Source organism: Phyllostomus discolor, chromosome 4 (genome assembly GCF_004126475.2).
Source record: "Phyllostomus discolor isolate MPI-MPIP mPhyDis1 chromosome 4, mPhyDis1.pri.v3, whole genome shotgun sequence".
Lineage (NCBI taxonomy): Eukaryota > Metazoa > Chordata > Mammalia > Chiroptera > Phyllostomidae > Phyllostomus > Phyllostomus discolor.
The window spans coordinates 98,889,156-98,913,286 of NC_040906.2; the positions used below are offsets into that span (position 1 = coordinate 98,889,156).

Consider the following 24,131-nt stretch of genomic DNA (forward strand, 5'->3'; position numbering starts at 1 on the left):
GTACTTACTGTCACTGAACTCTACACCTAAAAATTGCTAAAATGGTAAATTTTCTTATGCATATTTTATCGCAATAAATAACCCCTCAATACTGATAACTAAAACACAAAACAAAACACTCTTATTATGATAAAGAACAAGACTGACCACGACTCCATTAGCTTAAGAATATTCAGCTGAACTAGACTTTTTTTAGTTTCTCAAAGGCATAGCAGTCTCTTACTTTAGGTCTTAGCATATAGATTTCTCTTTCTGGAATGCAAACAAATAATTATCATTTACAGGATGCTTTTTTCTGTCCTCTATTACTTGATTAATTCACTCTGTTAAACTTTGCCATAGCATCCTTTACTTCCCTTTTATGACACTCATCACAAATGTAATTATCTACTTAGCTGAATTAAAAACTCACTGAAGGCTGGGACCATGTGAGTCTTATTCCCTAATGCATACTTGATGCCTACCTAGCACATGGCATGGCATATAACAGGTACCCTATAAATATTTTTTGAATGAATGGATTAATTCAAAATTAAACCATACTCCAGATATGCTCTAATCAATGAGTGGAGCAGCACCAATCCTTACCCTGATGTTTCTTTGATTAATGTGTCCTAATATTACTTTAAATTATTTGTATCAGTTAAGACAGATACTGGACTTCTATTTAGTGTAGGGAAATCTTTTTGAACTGAACTTCTGATAATAGTGTTTTCTCAAATCCCTTCCACACAAAGCAGACTTCCTAAGCATAAGTGAAGTATTTATCCTATTAATTTTTATCTAATTTTTTTTCAAACTTATCTCTGGTATATAGTATATTAAGTATTTCTCTCAGATTTGAGCCACTTGAAAATGGAATAGATCTGATCTCTATTTAGCCATGCATGAGAATTAAATGTGACAGTGCTGAGGACAAAGTACCATGCAATTTCACAAGAGACATTTCTGGAAGCTGACAATGACCTATTAATTAACATTTTTGGGGGAAAAGCTATAAATATATTTAATAGGTATCACTATCCATAATTTTCCCTTTCATAAAAATTTAAACAACTATTTCTCCTATGAGGTGGAACCAGCACAAAATAACAGTGATGAAGAACATTTAGAAAATTTGATAAATTACTATCAAGATATTTTGGGATATTCATAACCTTTAAGCATGACATCAGGAAGGGCAAATGTCTTGTCACAGCTTTTGAAGATGGCTGTTGAAATAGGATGCTTGGCTGAATTATATGTGATCTCTTTTTCTATGTAAAATGACATTTATTAAAGTTACCATTCCCTAAGTCTTTCTTACTTTCTTACTGAAAAAAAAAGTAAGAGGAGGTCAGACACAGGGCCAGCCATCTAAGCTTGCCAGGGATCTACAAAATGGCAGAGTAGGGCTGAGTGATCTGCACAGTCTTTCCTGGCTCTGTAGTGCTCGTGGTTGACAACCGAATGTGCTGCCCTCTCCAAATCATATTTGTATTTATATCTTCCTCTCAATATAACCTAGTACAGTGAATAATGTAAGGGATTTTTGGATATGGGATGCTTTGACCAAGTAATGCTCTCTCTGTGCCTCTCAACTCAAAGATGGTCACCATACCTAGAGACTTCTCATCTCCAAACCACATTCAAACACTTCTGTTTGTCATCCCTTACCTAACGAACTTGTAAAGGCAAAGTGTATATTTTTGCTCAAACTTCACTTAACTTTATTTTGAATATGGTCATGACATTTCAAATATAAAATATGAGTCTAGAACTGAATAACTAACCATAATTTTCTTTCTGCAAAATTATAATGTGAAAATGACACCTTCATAGAATGAGAACATTATGGAAAAAATTTAACATTCCACAGACTAACTTAGAATGCCAGGAAGTGCCTTGACTTGAACCAGAGTCTACGAAATCATAGTACTTTCAAAGTAAAGAAGTATAGAATACCATAAAACTTTTGAATTGGAATCTGGAAGAAAATACCATTTAAGAAGCATGATAATTTTGAAGTGGCTTCCTCTAGTAAACAGAAAATAGGACACAATCTCCCAATCATAAAGCACTTCATAAAGATACACTTTTCTTTGAAACAGTGTTTGTGCTAATAAGCAAGAAAGGAACAGGCATACACTTCTGCTGCCCCATGAAAACTTTTAATCCAGTTAATATGTTTCTCTTATGTAGGCAAACTTTGGCATTTACAGTCTTCAGAAATGTGACTAAGGGTTTGTCAATAATATCTAGAATATTGCCTATTTGGCATTATATCTTAAAATGAATTATTATTTATCAAGAGAAAGACTGAATATTTAATAGAAACTTTGGACTAGGACACCTTAATTAATTCTTTTTTCTTTTGAAGGTTTTTTGGCCAATCTTCTCAGGTCTTCTGAAAGAATAATATCACTGGCAAATATTGATAATTTTGCCTTTTGCTTTCCAATATTTACTTCACTTTACTTTTGAGTAATTGAACTGATTAGTGTCTCCAGAATAAAGATAAACTGTGGTGATAGGGAACATCCTGGCCTTGATTTTACTGTTTCATGTGACAGTGGCTTTGGACTTAAAGCACACACACATACACAAACATATATATTGTAAATCTGTGTATACAGTTAAAATCATACACATATATACATGTTAAATTTATTAAAGACTATACATAATCAAGGATGGATGCTGAATTCTATCAAACATTTCTCAGCATATATGGAGGTGATAAGGATTTTCCTTGTGTTGTTAACATGGTTAATTATATTAATATATTACCTAATATTAAACTGCACTTGCATGCCTCATAAGAGTTCCATTTGCATATGGTTAATATATTAGCCTTTTAATCAGCTTCTGGATTATCCTAATGTTGAAGATTTCTACATTTATAGTCTCAACTAGAAATGGTCCTTGTTTAGATTTCTACATTTGCAGGCTTTTAAAAAAATTTTATTTACTTATTTTTAGAGAAAGAGGAAGGGCAAAGAGAGGGAGAGAAACATTGGTGTGTAAGAGGTACACAGATGGATTGGTGCCTCTCATACACCCCAAACTAGGGACCTGGCCCGCTACCTAGGCATGTACACTGACTGGTAATTGAAGAGGTGACCTTTCGTTTCATAGGCTGACACTCAATCCACTGAGCTACACCAGCCAGGGCTACATTATAGTCTTAAGTAGAAAAGGCCCTTGTGTGTGTGGTTTTTTTTTTTTTGGTTGTACTATCTTGTCTGAGCATTCACCTTGGATAGTTGATTTCATATTATATAAAGATTTCCATTATATCAATAAGAAAAAAATGCCGATAAATTTAGTAGAACGAAGGACAAAGAACATGAACAACTGACAGGAAAAAAGGACAAATGATTCTTACATGTATGAGAAAATGTTTGAGTGCATTTAATAACATAAGAAGACCAATGTAAAAAAAAAAGAAGACAAATGTGTATTAAAACTACTATCAGATCACATTAACAAGAATAAAATAATTTATATAAGAACATGTTGGCAAAGTGTGGGGAAAGAGACAATCTTACTGCTGGTGGGAATTTCAATTTGTATAACTTCTATGTAGAATAATTTGTAAAAATCTATGAAATATAAAAATGCACATTCTACTCCTATAAATTCATCTGACAGATTTATTCCTGCGTGTGATATGAAATATTAAAATAGCCAATAATTGAGTGCTCACTGTTTGCCAATCATCGTTCAAGGCCTTTATAAATATTAGCTCACGTCAGTCTCATACTAACTCTCAGAGGCAGAAATAATTATTCTCTGTTTTTAGAGCTGAAGAAACTAAGTATAGGGAGGTAAAGTTACTTTCCTAACATGAAACATCTAATACTGGATGTGAAAATAAAACACAGGTGGTATACATCTTGTCTTGCATGTTCTTTACCACTATACTACCCTTCACCATGTGCAACGATATTTATTGCTGCATTGTATGTAACAGCTAGATACCACAAACAAATGCCTATTAGCAAAAGGCTAGGTAAACAAATTATAGTGCATTCAAACATTGGATCACATACAGCATTTAAAAGAAATGCCAACTTCCGGTCAAGATGGCAGTGTAGGTAAACATGGTACTCCCATCCTCCCACAACCATGTCAAAATTACAACTAAACTACAGAACAACTATCATTTGAAACAACCTGAAACCCAGTGGAATGGAAGTCCTACAACTAGGGATTTAAAGAAAGAGCTGCTTAGAGACTGGTAGGAGGGGTGGAGACGCAGAGCAGGCTGGTCCCATACCCATATGCAGCAGATAAAAACTGGGTGTGGTATCACTGCTGTGGAGGTCCACTCTGAAGAGCAAGGAGTCCCAGACCCACACCAGGTCCTCCCAGCCTAGGGTTACAGTGCCAGGAAGGAAAGTCCCTACAACTTCTGACTGTAAAACCCAGTGTAGATTGTGGCTGAGTGAGACAGACAGCTTCTAAAGTCCCAGGCAGTTCCTCTTAAAGGACCTGTGCATGGACACACTCTGACTCACTCCCTCTGAGCTCCACCGCAACTTGAAAGGTACCAGCTACCTACTGGTATGAACAGAATTGTCTGGTATCAGGGTGACAGGTTGAGGGGGAAGCTTTCTACCATGGAAAAGTGTTAGTAGAAGTTATCATTCCTTTTATGAGCTCTCCTTCAACAAAGCCAGCAGGCAGGCTGCATCAACCTGGCTCACCCCCATCGTCACCCCTTGGAGATTCCTTGAGACCTCGTATCGCCCAACTTGCAGGCCTACCCAGGCTGTTTCCAGATGGCCCATATAAATGGCCCATCTTGGCTCATGCCTCAGACTTTTGTAAAATCTCTCAAACAAGCAGCATCTGGTCTCAGTGAACCCTGTATCTCCCACTAAATTGCCCCAGGCCTGGCATTAGCGGCAGCTGGCCTTGGTTCACAGCTTGGCCTCTCCTATGTACCTCCAAGCCCAGCACAAGTAATAGCCACCTGAAGGTCACTTTGTAGCTCATATTAGGTGGCCCCAGGCAGAACACAGGCAGTGGCTGACCTTGGCCTGCAGCTCCTGCAAAGTCCCAGAGACATCATACCTGGTGAATGGCTTCAGACCACATCAAAGTACTAACTAACCCAACCACCTCCACAAGTGACACACTTAGGGGCAGAATCAGTGAACCAGAGCCCTGCACATCTGACCCTCCATGGCAGTTGGTGGCTGTAGCCAGTCCTTGCAGCTGTTCCGCCGGGGGGTAAATCCCTCCCTTTGAGGTGCCAACAGCAATCTAGGCTTAACCACAACAGGAGGGTGTACACAGCCCACACTTGGGTGGCAGGCTGTACCTGGAGTGCCCAGCTTGGGTGAATAGGAAGGCTGTGCCACTGGAACCTATTGGACACCTACTATATAATGTCACTCTACAAAGCCTTGGAGACATAGCAGCTTTAATTACATAGAAACCAACAGAGGGAGACAGCCAAAATGAGGAGACAAAGAAACATATCCCAAAGAAAGAACAGAACAAAATCAAGAAAAAGAACTAAACAAAATGTAGACAAACTGTGTACTGGATGCAGAGTTCAAACACTGGTTATAAGAATGCTCAAAGAACTTAGTGAAAACTTTGACATCATAAAAAAGGACATGGAAACCATAAAAAAAGAACCAGTCAGAAATGAAGGATATACTAACTGAAATGAAGAATAATTTACTGGGAATCAACAGTAAAGTAGATGAAGCCAAGAATCAAATCAACAATTTGGAATAAAAGGAAGCAACAAAATAAAAAACCCTCCACCCAATCAGAACAGTAAAAAGAAAAAAATGAAGATAGAGTGAGGAGCCTTTGGGGCAGCTTCAAACACAAGTATAGCTAGAACACAAGATAGAATCCAAAAAACACAAGATAGAATCCGAAAAAAATGAAGATAGAGTAAGGAGCCTCTGGGGCAGCTTCAAACACAAGTATCATGGGAATGCTGGAAGAAGAAAAGAGAGAATAAGAAATTGAAAACCTATTTGAAAATATAATTACAAAAAACTTCCCTACCCTAGTGAAGGAAATAGACACAGAAGTCTAGGAAACACAGAGAGTCCCAAACAAGACGAACCCAAAGAGGCCCACACCATGACACATCATAATTAAAATACAAAAGGTTAAAATCAAACAGAGAATCCTAAAATCAGTAAGGGAACAGCAGTTAGTTACCTACAAGGGAGCTCCCATGAGACTGTCAGCTGATTTCTCAACAGAAACTTTGCAGGCCAGCAGGGATTGGCAAGAAATACCAAAGTGATGAAAAGTAAGGACCTATAGCCAAAATTATGCTATCCAGCAAAGTTAGCATTTAAGGACAGATAAAGAGCTTCCCAGACAAGAAACAGCTAAAGGAGTTCATCACCATCAAACTAGTATTACATGAAATGTTAAAAAAGGGTCTCCTTTAAGAAGAAGACCAGAAATATGAACAATAAAATGGCCATAAACATATCTATCAATGATTGAATCTAAGAAAACAAAATAAAATAATAAGCAGAACAGAAACAGAATCATAGATAGAGAGAACATTTTGATGGTTGCCAGATGTGAGGGTGGATGGGGGAAAAAGGTAAAGGGATTAAGAAGTACAAACTGGTTGTTATAGAATGGTCATGGGGATGTAAAGTACATCATAGGAAGTGTAGCCAATAATCTAATAACTATGTATGGTGTCAGATGGGTACAACACTTATCAAGATGTTCATTTCGTAAGTTATATAATGTATAATCACTAGGGTGTACACATGAAATTAATATAATGTTCCATGTCAACTATAACTGAAAAATTAAAAATGATTTAAAGGAAAAAAAGTTAAAAATTAAAAAACAATGCCAAAGCTCTTTCAGTTACTGATTGGAAAGATCTCCAATACAAATTTGGTGAAGACAGCTAACTGCAGAACAGTATATACATTATACTACTAAATATGTAGAAATAAAAATTAAGTATTATTATACATATAATTCTATGTGATTTTTTTGTGCATAGAGTATCTCCAGGACATACACAAGAAACTTGCTAAGAAAAGGAAATGGTTGTCTGTAACTTTTCTACAATGTGCATGCTCATCTATTTAATAAAACTGAATCATTTCAAAAATAAAATAAGTGGAAGGTAAAAAATAAAAAAGAAAAACTGCCATTATCCATTTATTTAATACATAGGTCATCACATAAAAATTTATTTGAAGAAATTAATCCAGAGCCACCACAAATTTGCAAAACACTGAAACAAGGAATGACTAATAAAGCTTAATGTTCACAGTACATGTGAGGATTAAAGCTTATAGAAAAAAGTCTCTCATACCTGACATGTGCGTTACAGTATCTTTTGGCATAGTCAGTCCATGTTCCAAATTTTTGTGGAAAGAGAGCTTCAATCTGCATAAAAAGCTGAAACAAGTGTTTTCCATGTGTTATAACATTCTCACTAAGTTATTATTACAATAATAAATCCAGTTAAAAAAATAGTCAAAAGTTAAAGAGGAAATCTACCTCTCCTTCCTCAGGATCCCTCCTTCCCTTGCAGCACCCCAATCCTGCCCTACTATTCTCTAGGGATAATTGCCATTCTTTTCTTAAATACACATTTATGGATTTTCTATGCCTAGATAAGTATATATATATATATATTTTCTTTTATTCATATAACCAGGATCATGTTATACAATTAGAATTTGTCCCAAACATGTCTTAGACATCATTAAAGTACATATACATTTATTTTTACTGTTTTAAAAATTATAAGCAATGTATTACAATAATGATGCACTGTTTAAAGGCTACACAGCAACTCATTGTGTACATGTAATGTAAAATGCTTAAACAGTCTCTTATTAATGGGTATATAGGCTGTTTCTAGCTTTTATGTGATTATAAAAATTAATAACTTAATGTAGGTCTCTATGGGTATACATATATGTTAATATATGTAAGTATAGTTATATGTACTACATATACATCTATCTATCATCTGTCCATCCATCTGCATTTCTATTAGATGAGTTTGTAGGGTATATTTTTAAAATTGAGCCCTGGCTGGTGTGGCTCAGTGGATTGAGCACTGGCCTGAGAACCAAAGGGTCACTGGTTCAATTCCCAGTTAGGGAACATGCCTGGGTTGTAGGTCAGGTCCCCAGTATGAGGCGTGAGAGAGGCAACCATGCACTGATGTTTCTCTTCCCTCTTTCTTCCTTCCTCCTTTCCCTTTCTCTAAAAATAAATAAAATCTTAAACAATAATAAAATTGAAATAGGGTTTAAAGTAAATGCTTTAATAGACAGAACTTCCCTGGGTTACAGTGACCCTTACAGACTCATAAGAGTTTCATTCATTATTTCTTTCTTCCCAATGCTTTAAGCACTCCTTACCCCACCTGCCTCTCAGAGTAGTAAAAGCTAAGTGGGGCATCTAATGCCTTATTCCTACATTCTAAGCAGATACACTATTTGGTCTGCCCATAATTTTCTACCTTCCAAGTGTGGATCTTAAAGTGAAACAAAGAGATTATAGAATACAGTATAAAATATAAGATATATCTTAATAAAAGATAAAAAGTTGATACAACTCCAATCCTAAGGAGCTTATAATGTAGAATAGATTAGAGAGAATGAAGATTAAGGCCACAGAACAACCAGAAGAACACAAATGTTATTTACAAATTTGTACCAGATATGAAAACCTTATAATAAAGGTAAAAACTTTTTTAAAACTCACAAGCATGGCTAAGGTTCACATGTAAATATATAAAAAGTCGTAGTAAAATATATATTTAATCATTAAGAGCCATCTAGAAATTCCCAAAGTACTCTTCTGTCCATTTGAGGCATCTAATTTAAAAATTTCACAATAGGTGTTTTATTCAATGTTCTGTTTTTGTTTTTTGTTTTTAAAGCCCGAATTATAGGGATTTTAAGTACCTCTTCAGGTCTTCCCAAAGCTGGAGTTCCTGTAAGAAGAATGGCTCGTTTGGCTTTCTGTACTATTGGCAATAAAATCTTGCTGCGACTTGCATTTCTGGACTTCATGTAGTGTGATTCATCCACTATCACTACGTTGAACTTCTGATTATTCAGTGTGTTTATCAAAGCCTCCGCATCTGTCGTTAGAGAGACCATAACCCAGAACTGTCACTTTTGCTGGTTGATATTCTCCTAGAAAAGAAAATTCATGTACTTTACGAAAATATTCAGTAACCATTTTATCATAAACAATAAAACTTTTGGTAAAAAATACAAAGAAAAACAAGAGGAAAAATAAGAAGAAGATGGTACCAGTAATGAAACCCAATTTCTCTTAAAACTTTATAGTCTTCAACTATAATAAACATGGATCCAAAATTTAAAATTTTGTTAATTAAATCCATTTTTTTTGATAAGTGGGTTTTGGAAGATTTTGACATCCAGCAAGCCATATTTTAGTAGGATAAGGACATTATTTTCTGAGAACATTTGCTTCCATGCACCTATGATCATGAATAAAGTGGGGACTCAAATATTCGTTGACTATTCCATGAAGCCTTCCCACAGACAGGATAGCAGAGTTTTTAAAGCCAGGTGCTACTGGGATTTTGAGCTGGACAATACTATTACAGGGCTGTCTAGTACCCTCCAGAGAAATTCACAGTCTTGGCCCCTCCCATTCATGGACAGTAGAGTCCCTGTCATCATGACAACAAAAATGCCCCTGGCCCCAGAATGCTGAAGTGTGGGGAAAAGACAAAGTACCACCTCATGCAGAAAAACATTGGGCTAAAGTGACCCTGATCTTTTGAACTATCTCTGTAATTCATACATCTATACTATTCTTTATCATACTTACTTTAATTATTCATTTACACATTTATTTCCATTACTATATCGTTAAGATCGGTGAGGGCAGTAGACGTGTCTTACTCATTTTTGTATGTACAGTGCTTTGATCCCAATCAGTATGTAGAATTACATATTTGACAAGTAAATGCCTTAAAAATAAACCATGTCACTTTGCATTTTCTATATCACTAGTGAAAATAAAGGACAGAGTCAGTCTTCTGCAGTTCTCTACCTTTTAATAAAAATGGAAGAGCTCCTTAACAGCCAGTACCAACACAGCAATCACATTTTTGTTGTTGTTTTGTTCATAATGGCAACGGCATTTTAAGCCCAGAATAAATCTACTTTATAATATAGAGACTTATTTGGTATATACAAATGTTTGGCACTTTTGTCCTCCAAAAGATTAAAAAGTTGTTCTTACCCAACATCAGTTTTATTCTGAATAACACTGATTTCCTCCGGACCTAACTCTGGGATCCATTTCTCTATTTCTTCTGTCCAAGGGTACCTCAGAGATGAAGGGACCACTATTAAAAGAGGCCATTCCTCCTTATAGAAGTAAGCGATGGCAATTGCCTGGATTGTCTTTCCTAGACCCATCTAAAATAAAAATAAATAAGTAGGTAGATAAATATAAAGGTTAAAATATTTTAAATAAAATACCAAATATTTTATTTAAGAGTATTATTATTTAAATAATTTTTCAATGTGAAGTCCATTGAATTACAGTTAATGTTCAAGATACGATTACCCTTAAAATTCATTTGAAAAATTATACTATTTTCAAACCACTTTTCATTGAACATAAAGACAAAATGACCACTACTTTAAAATATTAACTATACTGGTTTCAAGCAACTTAATTTTATAAAAATTTATCTTACTGTTTATAATTTCTCCTCTTAGAGAACAGAAGAGCAAATGCTTCACCTTTACACTACAAAATCATGTTATTTTAAAGGTAGAATAAACTCTAAATCATGTACATTTTAGAGGAGAAGTAAGCACATGGTGGTTAAATTATCTGTTCAACTTAACACTTAACTGGTTGCAAAATTAGTATGATGTCTGAGGCCCAGGTGTTGGGTGTCTTTCCACTTGATTGTTTCATACTTATACCGTACTGCCTCATCTCTAAGGTGTACCCATTTAAAAATTAGTTACCACATGAATCTTTATAAAGGTCTGATCCTGTGCATGTGCAGTTCAGGAGATGGCCAAGGACTTGAGGGTAATATGTACATAGAGCTTTTGGTTTTTCCCTCAAGTTTCTTCCTTTCTGAGATTTTCCTCTTCATGTCCCAATGGCACAATACATAGTTTGGAAACTTAACAGAGAGGCAGTCTCTCACAGAAACAGATATAAGTAGCTTATTTCAACTATGTGGCTTACAGCTTTAAGAATTTAAGGAATTGAACATTCACTGAAGCATCTAGGCAGCTGAGGAAGAACAGAAAGCCAATTTTGCAAGTTATGAATGTACTAATTTATTAAGTTGAGAAAATTCTAAACTATTCCCAGCTATCTTATCATACTTTCCTAATAACATAAAAATTATGATTGCCTTTAAGAACTAAACCAGTAAAATATTAAGTATCAACTAAAAAAAAAATATGACATCTTAAATGGAAAGAATAATTCCCCAGTCAAGAACACTTGAGTTTAACCTAGCTTAATCTAGCTAAGGAGATAATGTGTTGAATACAAGAATAAACAAGTGAAGCAAAGAAAAGGACATAATAGTCTGACTCCATTTTTAATGTTTGAATTCTGACAGCACCATCAATCCCATTTACCCTTCTGCCCCAAATTAGGGAAATGTGATAAGAAAACATGGGTGCTACTTTCTTTGTCACCTGAGGGAAATACAACCTGGTCCACATATGGAGAACCCTCATCTTAGACTTACTCCATAAATTAAAAAAAAAAACAAACTAGTCTTCTTTTCTTAAACTATTTTTATCTGCTTAGGAGCCTCCCCTGCTCTCCGCAGAAAGCTTTATTATATGAGTAATAAACTTTTCTTATTCTATAGCATCTGTGTGACAGCATCATTCTTGGCATGTGAACCAAAGAGACACCTACCTCCTCAAAGATGACCACAACAAAGGAAAAACCATTTCTCAACATATAAAAAGTTTTCCTTGAGCTTTGTTAGCTTGAGTGAAAAAAAATCTCAGAATATAATTAACTTGGAATCCCTGAAAAAAAAAAGTTTCTGCAACTGCATACCTGAAGATAAACCCTATACTGATAAGGGAATTCACCTAAAGAATGAGATTCTAGTAAGTTTTTATTTGGTTATCTTTCCCCAAATATCTAACCCCAAACTTTCTATGCAGCATCTCTTCAATTAAAAGATTATGTATTTAAATGACTAACTGTGATTTACAAAAATTAATAAGATATTTTCAACACCAAGTAAAGCAGTCTGTTGCAAACTTTCTTGTTATCTGCAGGTGATTTTTACTTTTAGGGGCATCACCCAGTAAAAGATAAAGTTGATGGGACAAACCCAAACAGAACATGATTCCAAATTAGAAAATAAAAGTATATTAGTGTAATGTAATGTTCCCATTAAGGAAAGAAGTGATACATAGCACAGGAAAGCTGAGTTCTAGGTGAAATTTGTAAGTAATAAAATAATTGTCTGGGACTATTTTTTTCCTTAGAAACAAACTTTTAAAATGTACTTATAGTTTATTCAATAAATGGTGTTGGGAAAACTGGACAGATACATGCAAAAATAAATAAAACTAGATCACCTTCTTACACCCTATATAAGAATAAAGTCAAAATGGACAAAGACTTAAATGTCAGATTGGCCACCATAAAAATCCTAGAAAAAAACATAGGCTGTAAAATCTTGGCTATTTCTTGTAGAGATATTTTTTCTGATATATTGTCTTGGGCAAAAGAAATAAAAGAAAAAAATAAACAAATGAGACTACATCAAACTAAAAGTTGTTGCATACCAAAGGAAACTATCAACAAAATAAAAAGACAGCCCACTAAATGGGAGAACCTATTTCCTGATACATCTGATAAGGGGTAAATATCCAAAATTTATAAGGAACTTGTAATACTCAACCTTCAAACAACAACCCAGTTAAGAAATGGACAAAGGAATTGAAAAGACACTTCTCCAAAGAGGACATACATATGGCCAACAGACATGTGAAAAGGTGTTCAACATCACTAATTGTCCCGATCTCTGGCCTGCAGTGATCGTGGAACGCTGCGGATGGCTTGTGCAAACACGAGAAAAGCATACACAGAGACAACCAGGTCCTGTGGGGAAGTAGGGACGGAACGGCCACTCTCTCTAGTGGAGAGCGCCCCGTTTCCATTCCCAATCAGATTTTTATTAAGAATACACACTTAGTTTGTGGATTCACAGTCTGGCAGAAAAGATCAAAAGAAGTAGGTGACTTTCAAAGGTGCAGACAGAACCCCCGCTGTGATTCTGGGCAGAGTTTGGAGTTTTAACATTTGAAAGGGCTAACAGGGCTCAAAGGGCTAGTTTTGGTTTCCTGTCTGTGCCTTCAAATTCTAATCTAATCATCCTCCAGCAAACACAGATCTCACAGGATCTTGCATATTCTATGTCCCAGGCCTGATTACCCCAGGGGTCCGCCGTCTCTGGTCTGGGCTGCACTGCCCCTGTTATTTCCACAGGCCTGAGTCAACAGAGGAGACAAGGGCAGCCAGAAGTCTTGGAACGCTCGCAACTTAGAACAAGGACTCAGGCTTAGACAAAGCTGAGGGGGCAGGGGTTGATGTCCATCACCCCTTCATTTCCTCAGCCCCCGAGTCTCTTCCCAGAGACTTCCTCGTGATCATGCCTGCCTTAGGCAATTCCCTCTGTGGGAAATCTTACCCGTCATTGGAGGGAAATCTTACCCTCCTGATCAAGCATAGGAGGTCAGGCACAGAACAGGCAGTGTTCATGCCAGGGAAATAAGTTTTGTCTCGTTAGTGGCTCCTGGTCCGGAGGTCTCTCACTTGGCCTAAGTCACGGGGGGTTACAGCTTCCTGAGACCAGGCAGGGCAGACCCCAACAACTAATCATCAGGAAAATGAAAATTAAAACCACAATAAGATATAACCTCATACCTGTCAGAATGGCTGTCATCAATAAATCAATAAATAGCAAGTGTTGTTGAGGATGTGGGAAAAAGGGAACCTTCATGCACTGTTGGTGGGAATGCAGATTAGTGCAACCATTGTGGAAAGCAGTATGGATTTACCTTAAAAAATTAAAAATGGAACTGCCTTGTGACTCAGAAATTCCACTTCTGGGAATGTATCAAAAGAAACCTGAAACACTAATTTGAAAGAATAGATCCACTCCTATGTTCACTGTAGTGATATTTATAATAGCCAAGATTTGGAAGCAGCCCTAGTGTCCATCAGTAGATGAGTAGATTAAAAAAAGCTATGGTACATTTACACAATGGAATACTACTCAGCTGTAAAAAAAGATCTTACCCTTTACCACAGCATAGATGGACCTAGGGAGTATCATGCTAAGTGAAATAAGCCAGCCAGAGAGAAAGACAAGCACCATATGATTTCAGTTATATATGGAATCTAATGAACAAAATAAACTATCAAAGTGGAGAATGACAGACTCATACATACAGAGAACATTCTGAAAGCTGTCAGAGGGGAGGGGGTTGGAGGCTGCGTGAGAAGGATAAACGGATTGAGCAAAGAAATAGACTCATGGACACAGACAACAGTAGGGTGACTGCCAGAGAGAAAGGGAGTGGGCAGAGGTAGAAGAGTGTAAAGTGGGGATAAATGGTGATGGAAGGAGACTTGACTTGGAGTGGGTAAACACAATACAATATACCAATGATGTACTGTAGAATTGTGTATCTGAAACTTATATAATTTTATTAGCCAATGTCATATCAGTAAGTTCAATAAAAAACGTACTCAGATTTCAGTATTTTGCAAATAATTTTAAATAGCATAACATTCAACTATAAAAGCAGTAACATATGTCAAGTAATTTAGGTTTAAAGAAATAACCATACTCAGTAGGTGGTTCAAAGCTCTTGGCTAAAACTGCAATAAACTTTGTTAAAATGGAACCATTAAAGCTAAGTCACCTATTAAGAACAAAAGCCTTAGCCCTGGCTGGTGTAACTCAGTGAATTGAGCGCGGGCTGGGAACCAAAGTGTCCTAGGTTCGATTCCCAGCCAGGGTACATGCCTGGGTTGCAGGCCATAACCCCCAGCAACCGCACATTGATGTTTGTTTCTCTCTCTCTATCTCTCTATCTCCCTCTCTTCCCTCTCTAAAAAGAAAGAAATAAAATTTTTTAAAAAACCATTATTTAAAAAAAAAAAGAACCAAAGCTTTGACTCTAAAATAGTACAATTGTCTAGGTAACTATTGTACATAAGAAGAGTTAAATAGAATATATTAACTTTAAGGGTACACTTTATAAATAGTTTTCAAAATAGTAAGGGTATACTTTATAAATGTATTTCAAAATAATAAATCACTTTTACTTAGAAGAATAATTTTAGGTTTTCTTAATGCCTTATTCTACAAAATTATTAAGAGCAATTAAATAATAATGATCCTAACTGACACATATGATTCCAGCTTCAATTGTTTTGAATATTAAATTAATTTATTGCTATAATACTAAAGAGTAAAATATCAAATATATCCAAAGTATTTGGCTGTTTTTCTAAAATTGAAGTTATTGGGCTGATATCAGTTACTAATATTATATAAAGTTCATGTGTAGAATTCTATAATACATCATCTGTATAATATATTATGTTTTCACCACTCCAAGTCAAGTCTTCCTTCCATCACCATTTATTTATCATCCCTTCTATACCCTCTTCTCCCTCCCTCAACCTCCCTTTCCCTCTGGTAATCATCATACTGTTGTCTGTGTCTATGAGGTTGTTTTTGTTGTTGTTGCTTGATAGGTTTTATGCAAGAACTGTATACCCTAGATACCTGCTGACTGAGAATTGTTTTGAAACTGGGAAGTTTTCTTTCCAGTTTAAAAAGCTATAAAGTAGTTTATACCTTTTGGGACAGAGACATGGGGTTATCTTTAGAATATGTGGCCTCTTTTTTCTAGAAGAGACTCCCTTGGAAGACCCTTTCAGGTATGTAGATTTCAGAGAATATTTAAATACAGATTTAATGAAGAACTTAATTAATGAAATAAACCACATAAAGAAACGCCAGGCTGAAATCCTATGTTCTATTATTTATAATCATTAAGGAGGTATGTTTCACAAAAACTATTTCCTTGTTCTTGTAGATTAAGTTATAATTTTCTTCCCTACAGGGAAGTTTAGATGGGATGTTGAAAATTTTTGTTTGTGTTGTGTTTTCATTTATGTATTATTGGTTCATAGGAAACAAGGAACAACGAACAGGCCATGAAGATATGGACACATAGGCCCAATCATTTTTTTATTCAAAACTAAAGAGGCAAGGGAACACAATTTAGGATCTAAGATGGCAGCCAAGTAGGTGGAAGGTAGACTCACCTCCTTCTAAGAACAAAATGGAATTACAACTAATTATAGAATAATCAACCTGAATAAACAATGGAAGACTGGCTAAAGAGAAATCTTATAACCAAAGATGTATAGGAGAAACCACAGTGAGGCTGGTAGGAAAGGCTGAGACATGAAAAGGGGTGGCCTTACTTTCATGGGTGGCAGCTGAGGTTCAGGAGGGAAATTCAGCTGCCAGGGGGCAGGTCTTGACCCCAAGGCAGGCTACACAGTCCATAGCACTAAAGCTGAGAAGAGGTACCCACATTGCTGTGAAAATCAGTGGGGATTCTGTCTTCCAGGGAGAGGCAGCAGACTGCTAGAGATATAAGCAACCTCCTAAAGCGTCAATGCATAAAATCTTGTTCACACTTATCCTGGGCTCTAGTAGAGAAAGGACAGAGCAGACTAAAGTCCATGTGGAAGGACTGGGATTTGTGGCTCTTGGGAGAGAGCTGAAGGGACAGCAACCAAGACCCCTGTGAATAGCCATTCCCCATACTGCAGAGGCCATCTTTCTTGGGTGGAGGACTCCTCTCAGAATGGCATTAGCCTGGGGAAATACAATAGCCCCACCCTCTGGACTCTCTGTTGTCCCAACTGTGGAGTTTGTACCCTGCTAAAAAGTCAGCTGCTTGGGCCTGTGTGTAGAGATCTGGGCAAACTCAGGGGTGTCAGTGACTAAGCTATGTGGCTTTGCAGCAGGAGACCTGCCCAGCCACCCAGATTACAGTCTGCTTGGAGAAGATGGAGGCAGACCTGATGGAGCTGCAGGGACTTGCCTAGCCACACAGATTTATTCTAAATATGTATAACCTTTAAATAAACAACCTCTTTCCTTTTTCACCAAACTCTTATATTGTGAGTCATGCTTCTTGCTGGTGTGCAATTGAATCCTACAACTGTTCCAGAACAGCACTGGTGGGGTTCTGTAACAAGAAGGCCAGAAGGGAGAGCTTTCATACCCTACACTGATCTTGAAACACAACGGGAAGAACTTTTTGTTGGTAACAGCCCTCCCAACTTCTACTTCCCTTCTATAAAAGTTTCTTTTCCTTCATTTTAGCAGACTTGAACATGGTCTGCCATGGTTGCTTATTTCAGATTCAATTCTTTCTTGTCCCAATGACCCCTTTGGTAGAGAAATATCTGCCTATTTGTTTAAAGTCAACAACATTCATACAATGCAATATTATATACTCATCTTTTAAAAAATGGGATATATCCATAGCCGATATGGAAAGATTGGTAAGTCACTGGCTGTAAAAAAGTATATTGAAAAGATAAATAGTATGGTGAATATCAATAGTATGGTGAGTATTAGAGGGAGAACAAAAGAGGGAGCAAGAAAAGAAGAGGGAGGGGAAGGAAGAAAGAAGGGAAGGGGGTGGAATGAAAGGAACTGTTAATAATGTTACCACTGGAGGTTTGGACTACAGGGATAGACAGGGAAGGAAAATAGGTTTTAAACTTTTATTTCTAGGGGGGCAGTAAAGGACAGAGAAAGAGAAACTTTTTAAAAAATATCCAAAAGTCTTTGAGATATAACAAATTTCTGCTAAAATGTGGATATCAATTGTGACTTCAAAATTTGTGTTTGCTGGGGAAAAACAATTCCACCCAGTAAAGGAAAGAACAATCCCAATATTTTGAGTTTCAGAAAGGAAAAATGAACAGACCTCAATGTTTTAAAAACTGTTAAGTGATATCTCTAATGTGATGAGCAATCTGTTTTTACCATATTGAAAATCTTTAGTGATGTTTCCTAAATGGTAGCTTAATATGACAACCCAAAACATGCTTCCTTAGAATAAGGATTACTTTGAGCTGATTATATTTGAAAAACAGTAGATACAGGAAAAACTTTGAAGATGGAGAAGTAACCCTATTTTGTAAGAAAAACTTAAATTTATGAAGAAAATCTCTATTTGTAAGTGTCTCTCTCTGTACCTGGAACGGAGGATGACTCAAAAACAACAACAACAAAATTCTTAGCAATGGATAAGGCCCAGAGTTAAATACGCCTAACAAGGCTTACTCTTGTTCACCATGCTTTACCTGGTAACCTCCCATAACTGACCCCACATGAATCTTTCTCTTCTGTTTAGCTGAAGATGGTATTTGAGGTGGTGGCCTGGGATAACTTAAGGAGTTTACTTTTTTTTTTCTGAGTATCTTCCCATGTACATGAAGTATACAAGTTAATCAACTTCTATTTCTTTTTCTCTTGTTCATCTCACCCAAGAATTCTGAATGATAAAGGGAAAATTACTTTTCTTCCTTTATATTGATATTTAATTTTAAGGAGTCACAAGTCATAAAAAAATGAGATACTTAACTAAAATGTGAAATGCTCAGATGAATATGCATTATTCATTCAAATAGGACACTAAGATAAAATATGAGTAAATAAAAAATAATGACAAAATAATGTAGATTGGTAATACTGAATAGTTCAGAATTAATTTTCCTTAAATTTTTGTCTTTTAAAATTTGCTTTATAAAATTAAGTTCAGGTGAACAAATTATATTAAGGTTCTATTAGTTTTCTCCATAAGTATTATGGGATTAGTGCCTTGGGGATTTCTTGAAAACGAGAGCGCAACACAACATAAAGAACACAAATATACAGGTATAGTAAAGGGAAAAGAGAAGTGGCCCAATATCTTGGTTATGCTCTAGGTTCTTAAAATCAATTGTATTTATGAACCATGGGGATACAAGTTAAAAATTCAAACTTCAGGACACCAACTCTCTAAATTGTGATTCTAAAGAACTGGACTTTAAAAATAAGAACCCCTAAAGGTATTTTTATATGGATAGCTCTCAGGGTGCATTTGAGAATAACTACTCTGAAGATTAAATCTTGAAGAAAAAAAATCTTGGAGTTCTTTGTCTAAGTCTTGGCCATTTTCTCTGCAGGAGAAAAAAATGTTGAAAGCAGAATTAACACTTTCAGGATTTTATTTTTTAACTTATTATTAATTTCTGGGGGATCTTGTTCCTTGATTGATATTCAACTATAATTCAAAGGATGGATAAATACAGTGCTTTCTACTGTGATATGCAGTATACAGAACAGCCTTTATAAATCTAAATTGCCATCATGTTTTGTAATTGGGAGTCTTGGTGTCACCATTGTCAATAAAGAAAATTTTCAAAAAATATGCATTACCTCATTAAGGTGAAAAGAAGAGTACCAGCTTGGCTTAAGCTTAATCTGTTTAGATGAACTAACAATTTAAAAGAAAAAGACTAATTTTAAAGGTTTAATAAAAGCTCTTAAAGGAGATCTAATTTGTATATTGCTTTGATTATACGTTACTTCAGGCAATCAATTAAAGTACTACATTTAAACAGCTATGCTAAAACTTAGCCATTTAAGAGTTAGAAGAATAAATAACTTACATCACCAAAATTTCTGATAATGAACACAGAAATCATATAGTATAATATATTCTTAAAGGAAAGAAAAATACAAAAAGCATAAAATATTTCATGTATAATAATACTATAAATGTACTGATCACAAATGTAAACAAAGGAGTCTTACAGAAGTATATGAAAACAAGAACTAAGAAACAAAAAGTAAACAGTAAATATTTGCACTTGGCAAACTGATTATTGCCATTGTTACAGAACACACAAGGGGGGGCCTGGGATGATATACTATTATTAAAAGAAGGCCCCGGTCCGTTATGTCCGCCACCCTAGGAAAGACGTCTCTCAATGCCAGAGATTCGTGAAAAGGAAAGAAAATGTTTATTTAATGCTATACTAACTTAAAGCAGTGACCTACTGTCTTTATCAAAAAAATCCTAAAGTCCCTAAAAACACCCACAAACACAGAGTCCTTCCTTCCTTCCCCCTTTGCCCAGTCCAGAGTACCGTATCTCAGGAAAGGAAATAGAAGTCCATGACTTAGGTAGTCTTCTGCTTCTTCCCAGTTAGAACTCCATCTCGACTGGGAGACCTCCCTGGATTCCCGGCACTCTCGGCTGAGTCACCAGGATCTCTGCTAAAACCAGGTGGTGGTTCCCTCTTCTAAAGCTGTGGGGGTCCCCACTCTGCCAGGCATGTGGTCCTCTCTCTCTCAGGGCTGCAGGAAGGGAGAGTCCCCACTCTGCCAAAACTGCATGGTTCTCTCCTCCAAGGCTGCCGCGTGGTTCTCCCTCTCTCAGGGCTGCAGGAGTCTCCACTCCGTCAAGGCCGCGTGGTTTCTCCTCTCAATGGCTGCCGTGTCCGTGTTTAAATCCCCCGTGCCAATCTTCTTCTGCAGCCCCATTTCCGACTCCTCCTACACTTGGGCACACTTGCCCTCAATCTGCTGTCTTCTCCAGCTTTTCTGGTCGCCATCGTGGGTCTGGGCAGGTGTCACCCCATGTCATGGAGCCAATCTTCTCCCAGCTCCCATGCAGGCGCTGTAACTCAGGGGACCTGCCTCCCAGGTCCCATCTTGGGGGGAAGGTCCCTTTCCATCCCCCTGGCCTTGAGCATGGCCATAGCTATTTAGCATATCTAAGTGACCAGCCAAAGGCTATAGGTATGCTAAATGACCATGCCATGGATTAGCTGCAAAGCTGCCCGGCATGTTCTTGCTCTGTGTGCCCCTTCCCCCAACTCACACCTGTGGGGGAAGGGGTGAAGACACCTTAAAATCTCCTGGACACCTTGAGTTCTGGACCCCATTTCAAATGCCTATTTGGGGTCCCCCCTCTTGGCTGCACCCTGTAACACCATTAACAATCACAGATCAATTCAGCTAGAGATTTTTGTAAAAGATACGATGAATAATCCCTTGCTTAGCATTGTAAATGATTAGTGTGGTGCCTTATATCCTTTTTTATGTGGCAACACTATGATTGATTTGAAGACATCAGACTTGAGAATAAAGAACCTTGCGTTAAAACCCAGATCAGCTTATATAAATAATACTCTCTTCAATTACAGAACACAAAGAATTGTGGTGGAAGTGAAGTAAGTAAGTAAGGCCACCACTTATTTATGACAAAAGGAAAATCATTTCAGCTTTCAAAATAAGGGAGGAAATGCAAACCAATCAAAAGCAAATCAATCAACAGCCAAGAGACAAAATTTTTGCAAGGTTATTATGTTGGGAATAAGGAAATTAAGAACTAAATTTCCTCTAATAGACAAGAACCACATTGTAGCTAAAAGGAAATGATAAGAGAGACACAGGGCAGTTAAGCAAACATCCCGTGTCTAGCAGACGCTCTCCCCTGGATAGGCTAGATAAGCAATGCTTTGTAGTTTTTAATGAGAAAATAGAAAACTAGCTAGCTAGAGCCAGGAGATTACTAGGTTAATGAACAAACAGCCTGCCTTCCCGCCTTATGCAAGAATGCTTGGTTTGAAATTCCCACGCGTGGCCTTTGTAAGTGAATTGCTAACTGCCACGTCTGCTTCTGTATAACGCTTGCTTTCCCGCCCTATATAAGAACGTAGTTGTAAGCGCTCGGCACGGCTCTTGTTTGCAGCTCCTTGTGGGCACTGTGTTGCTGGACACTTTGAGAGTTCGCCCCTGCGCAGGTTAAACTTGGCCAATAAAGTAACATCTTTGATACCCTGAAAGTCTCTGATATTTGTTCTTGAGTTTGCTGGATGCTACAATTAGAATGCTTCCAGTTGAACAAGTACTTGTCAGTTCTTATGTTGATACACAGCAATCACCTTAGAACCATTAGAAAGCAACTTGAATCTCAATCCATTAATTTTTGAAAATGTTAATTAAGCAATGTTAGAGATTCACTGCTCAGGTTCAGAACTGAGACCCTTTTAAGATGGGTCTTATATATATTATAAAGAAAGTAAAAAGGAAGTCTCATAAGAAAAGTTTTTTAAAAAAGAATTAACTCATTTTAAGTGTTTACATAAAATAAAAAGGTAGCAAAATAAGAACAAATGCTAACCACAACTTTTAAAAAAAGTTTAATATTTATTGTATGTTTTTCTAATCACAACTTCTACCAGTTGCTAAAATGCGACTACTGACTAAATGTGAAAGCCTAATAAATTGGGTAGACAGCTTTCAAAAGTTAAAACGTAAAGAATGGCCACCAAAGCTGAGATTAGGCTGGAATATTATTGCTGAAACTGAGGGAAGTTCATGATTATATAAGGCTAAAAATCAATTGATCATTCTAAGAAAAGATATGGTATGTAAATCAAATATTAAAATTGCTGTTGAAATTTGCTTAGGTATGATAAAGAAAAGCAGAAACCCAAAATGGTACCAGTTCATGATCAAAGCCAAATAATATCAAACCTAGATATAATACTGATCTAATTGCAGTTTCAACCTCTCCCAGAAACATAATCTTAATCAACCAGTTTGGAATTTTTTTGCTGAGCACCAGTAATCTAACACAGTGCCCCCTCTTCATCCTCCATAGAAAGAAGAGGCAATCTACATGATCAAAACCCTTTCTTTTCCCCCAAAGAAAAGAAGTCCAGGCCCCAAAATGATCCTTTCTTTTGTTAATTCCTCCCTTGCCCTACCCTTCTTCCTATTAAAACCTTCCATTTTGCACAACCTCGCTTAATAAAGCCAAGTAGATCTTCAAATTTACTTGGCTGAATTTTGTTTTTTAACAGGTGTAAAAAGTACAACACACACACAAAAACAGGACTACCAAAAAATAAGAGAAAACCATAGATTTTCAAAGAAAGTACTTATTACTTAAAAATTAACTCTTATGCTTAGAGAATATTTACAGAGATGGTTTTTATCTGGCCTAAAAAAAACAACCATAAGATAGATTTTCCTGGGTCCAAACTATATAGTTTTTTTTTCTTAGAACAGAAGTTCATAAATTAGACATAGTTACAGATACTTTCTCCTGTAATGCAATGTTATATGAACACCAGGGAGGTATTAAGTGAGGTGAAATATATTTGGTTTTTGACATTCTTTTATTGCATAGGGATGCTGCTTGTTTTCCCATTATAACTAAATATGTTATTGGATAATTTCTCTGTTATTTCTTTTCTTTTGTCTTCTACTATAGCACTAATAATGGTTCCACATTTTTAAAATCAATCTATATACAAAAAAGGTTCAAATGTATATAGCTCATCGATTACTACTTAAAAAATTCAATTTTAATCTGTAAAAAGAAATAAGATATGGCATCATGTACGAGTCACATTCCTCATTTACTAAATGAGGAATTAAAATCAAAATGAGGAATTAAAATTAAAATGAGGAACTAAAATTAAAAAATTCAATTTTAATCTGTAAAAAGAAATAAGATATGGCATCATATACGAGTCACATTCCTCATTTACTAAATACTATCATTTTTTAATGACTGGTTTTGTGGAACAAATTGACTAGAGAAAATGTATCTCAACTTCAGAAAATTTAATGAAATGTCATCTAAGAAAATCTTCCTAAGAAATAAATTCAAATTGGGTTTAGAGTTAAAATAAATGTTATTTGCACAGTATTAATGACTATAGCAATAAATAATAAATAACAGAAAAGCAATTTTCATGAGGAAGATACAATGTTAAGATTAAACCTGGGCTTGATTTAATTTTACTGAAGTATTAGTGACATTAGAAGTAGAGAAAATAGTTCATTAAATTCATTGTTAACACTATGTCATTAACTAATACAGTAAAGAAAAGAACAAAATACTGTAGAAATGTTTAAAAAAGTAATCAATGTTAGGAATTAATGTTAAAATTTATAAAGTAAGATAACAAACTCAATTGATGAATTAATGATATATTAT

At 36.0% G+C, this 24,131-nt stretch overlaps 1 protein-coding gene across 1 annotated transcript in view; it reads right to left on the reverse strand.

Moving 5' to 3' along the window:
- The window catches only part of ZRANB3 (zinc finger RANBP2-type containing 3), a 241,038-nt gene that overhangs the window by 103,295 nt on the left and 113,612 nt on the right, over window positions 1-24,131 (reverse strand). The window contains 5 exon segments of the mRNA XM_036023662.1: window positions 7,316-7,401; window positions 8,928-9,116; window positions 9,118-9,144; window positions 9,146-9,161; window positions 10,246-10,424. Of these exon segments, the coding sequence (XP_035879555.1) occupies window positions 7,316-7,401; window positions 8,928-9,116; window positions 9,118-9,144; window positions 9,146-9,161; window positions 10,246-10,424 (497 nt within the window).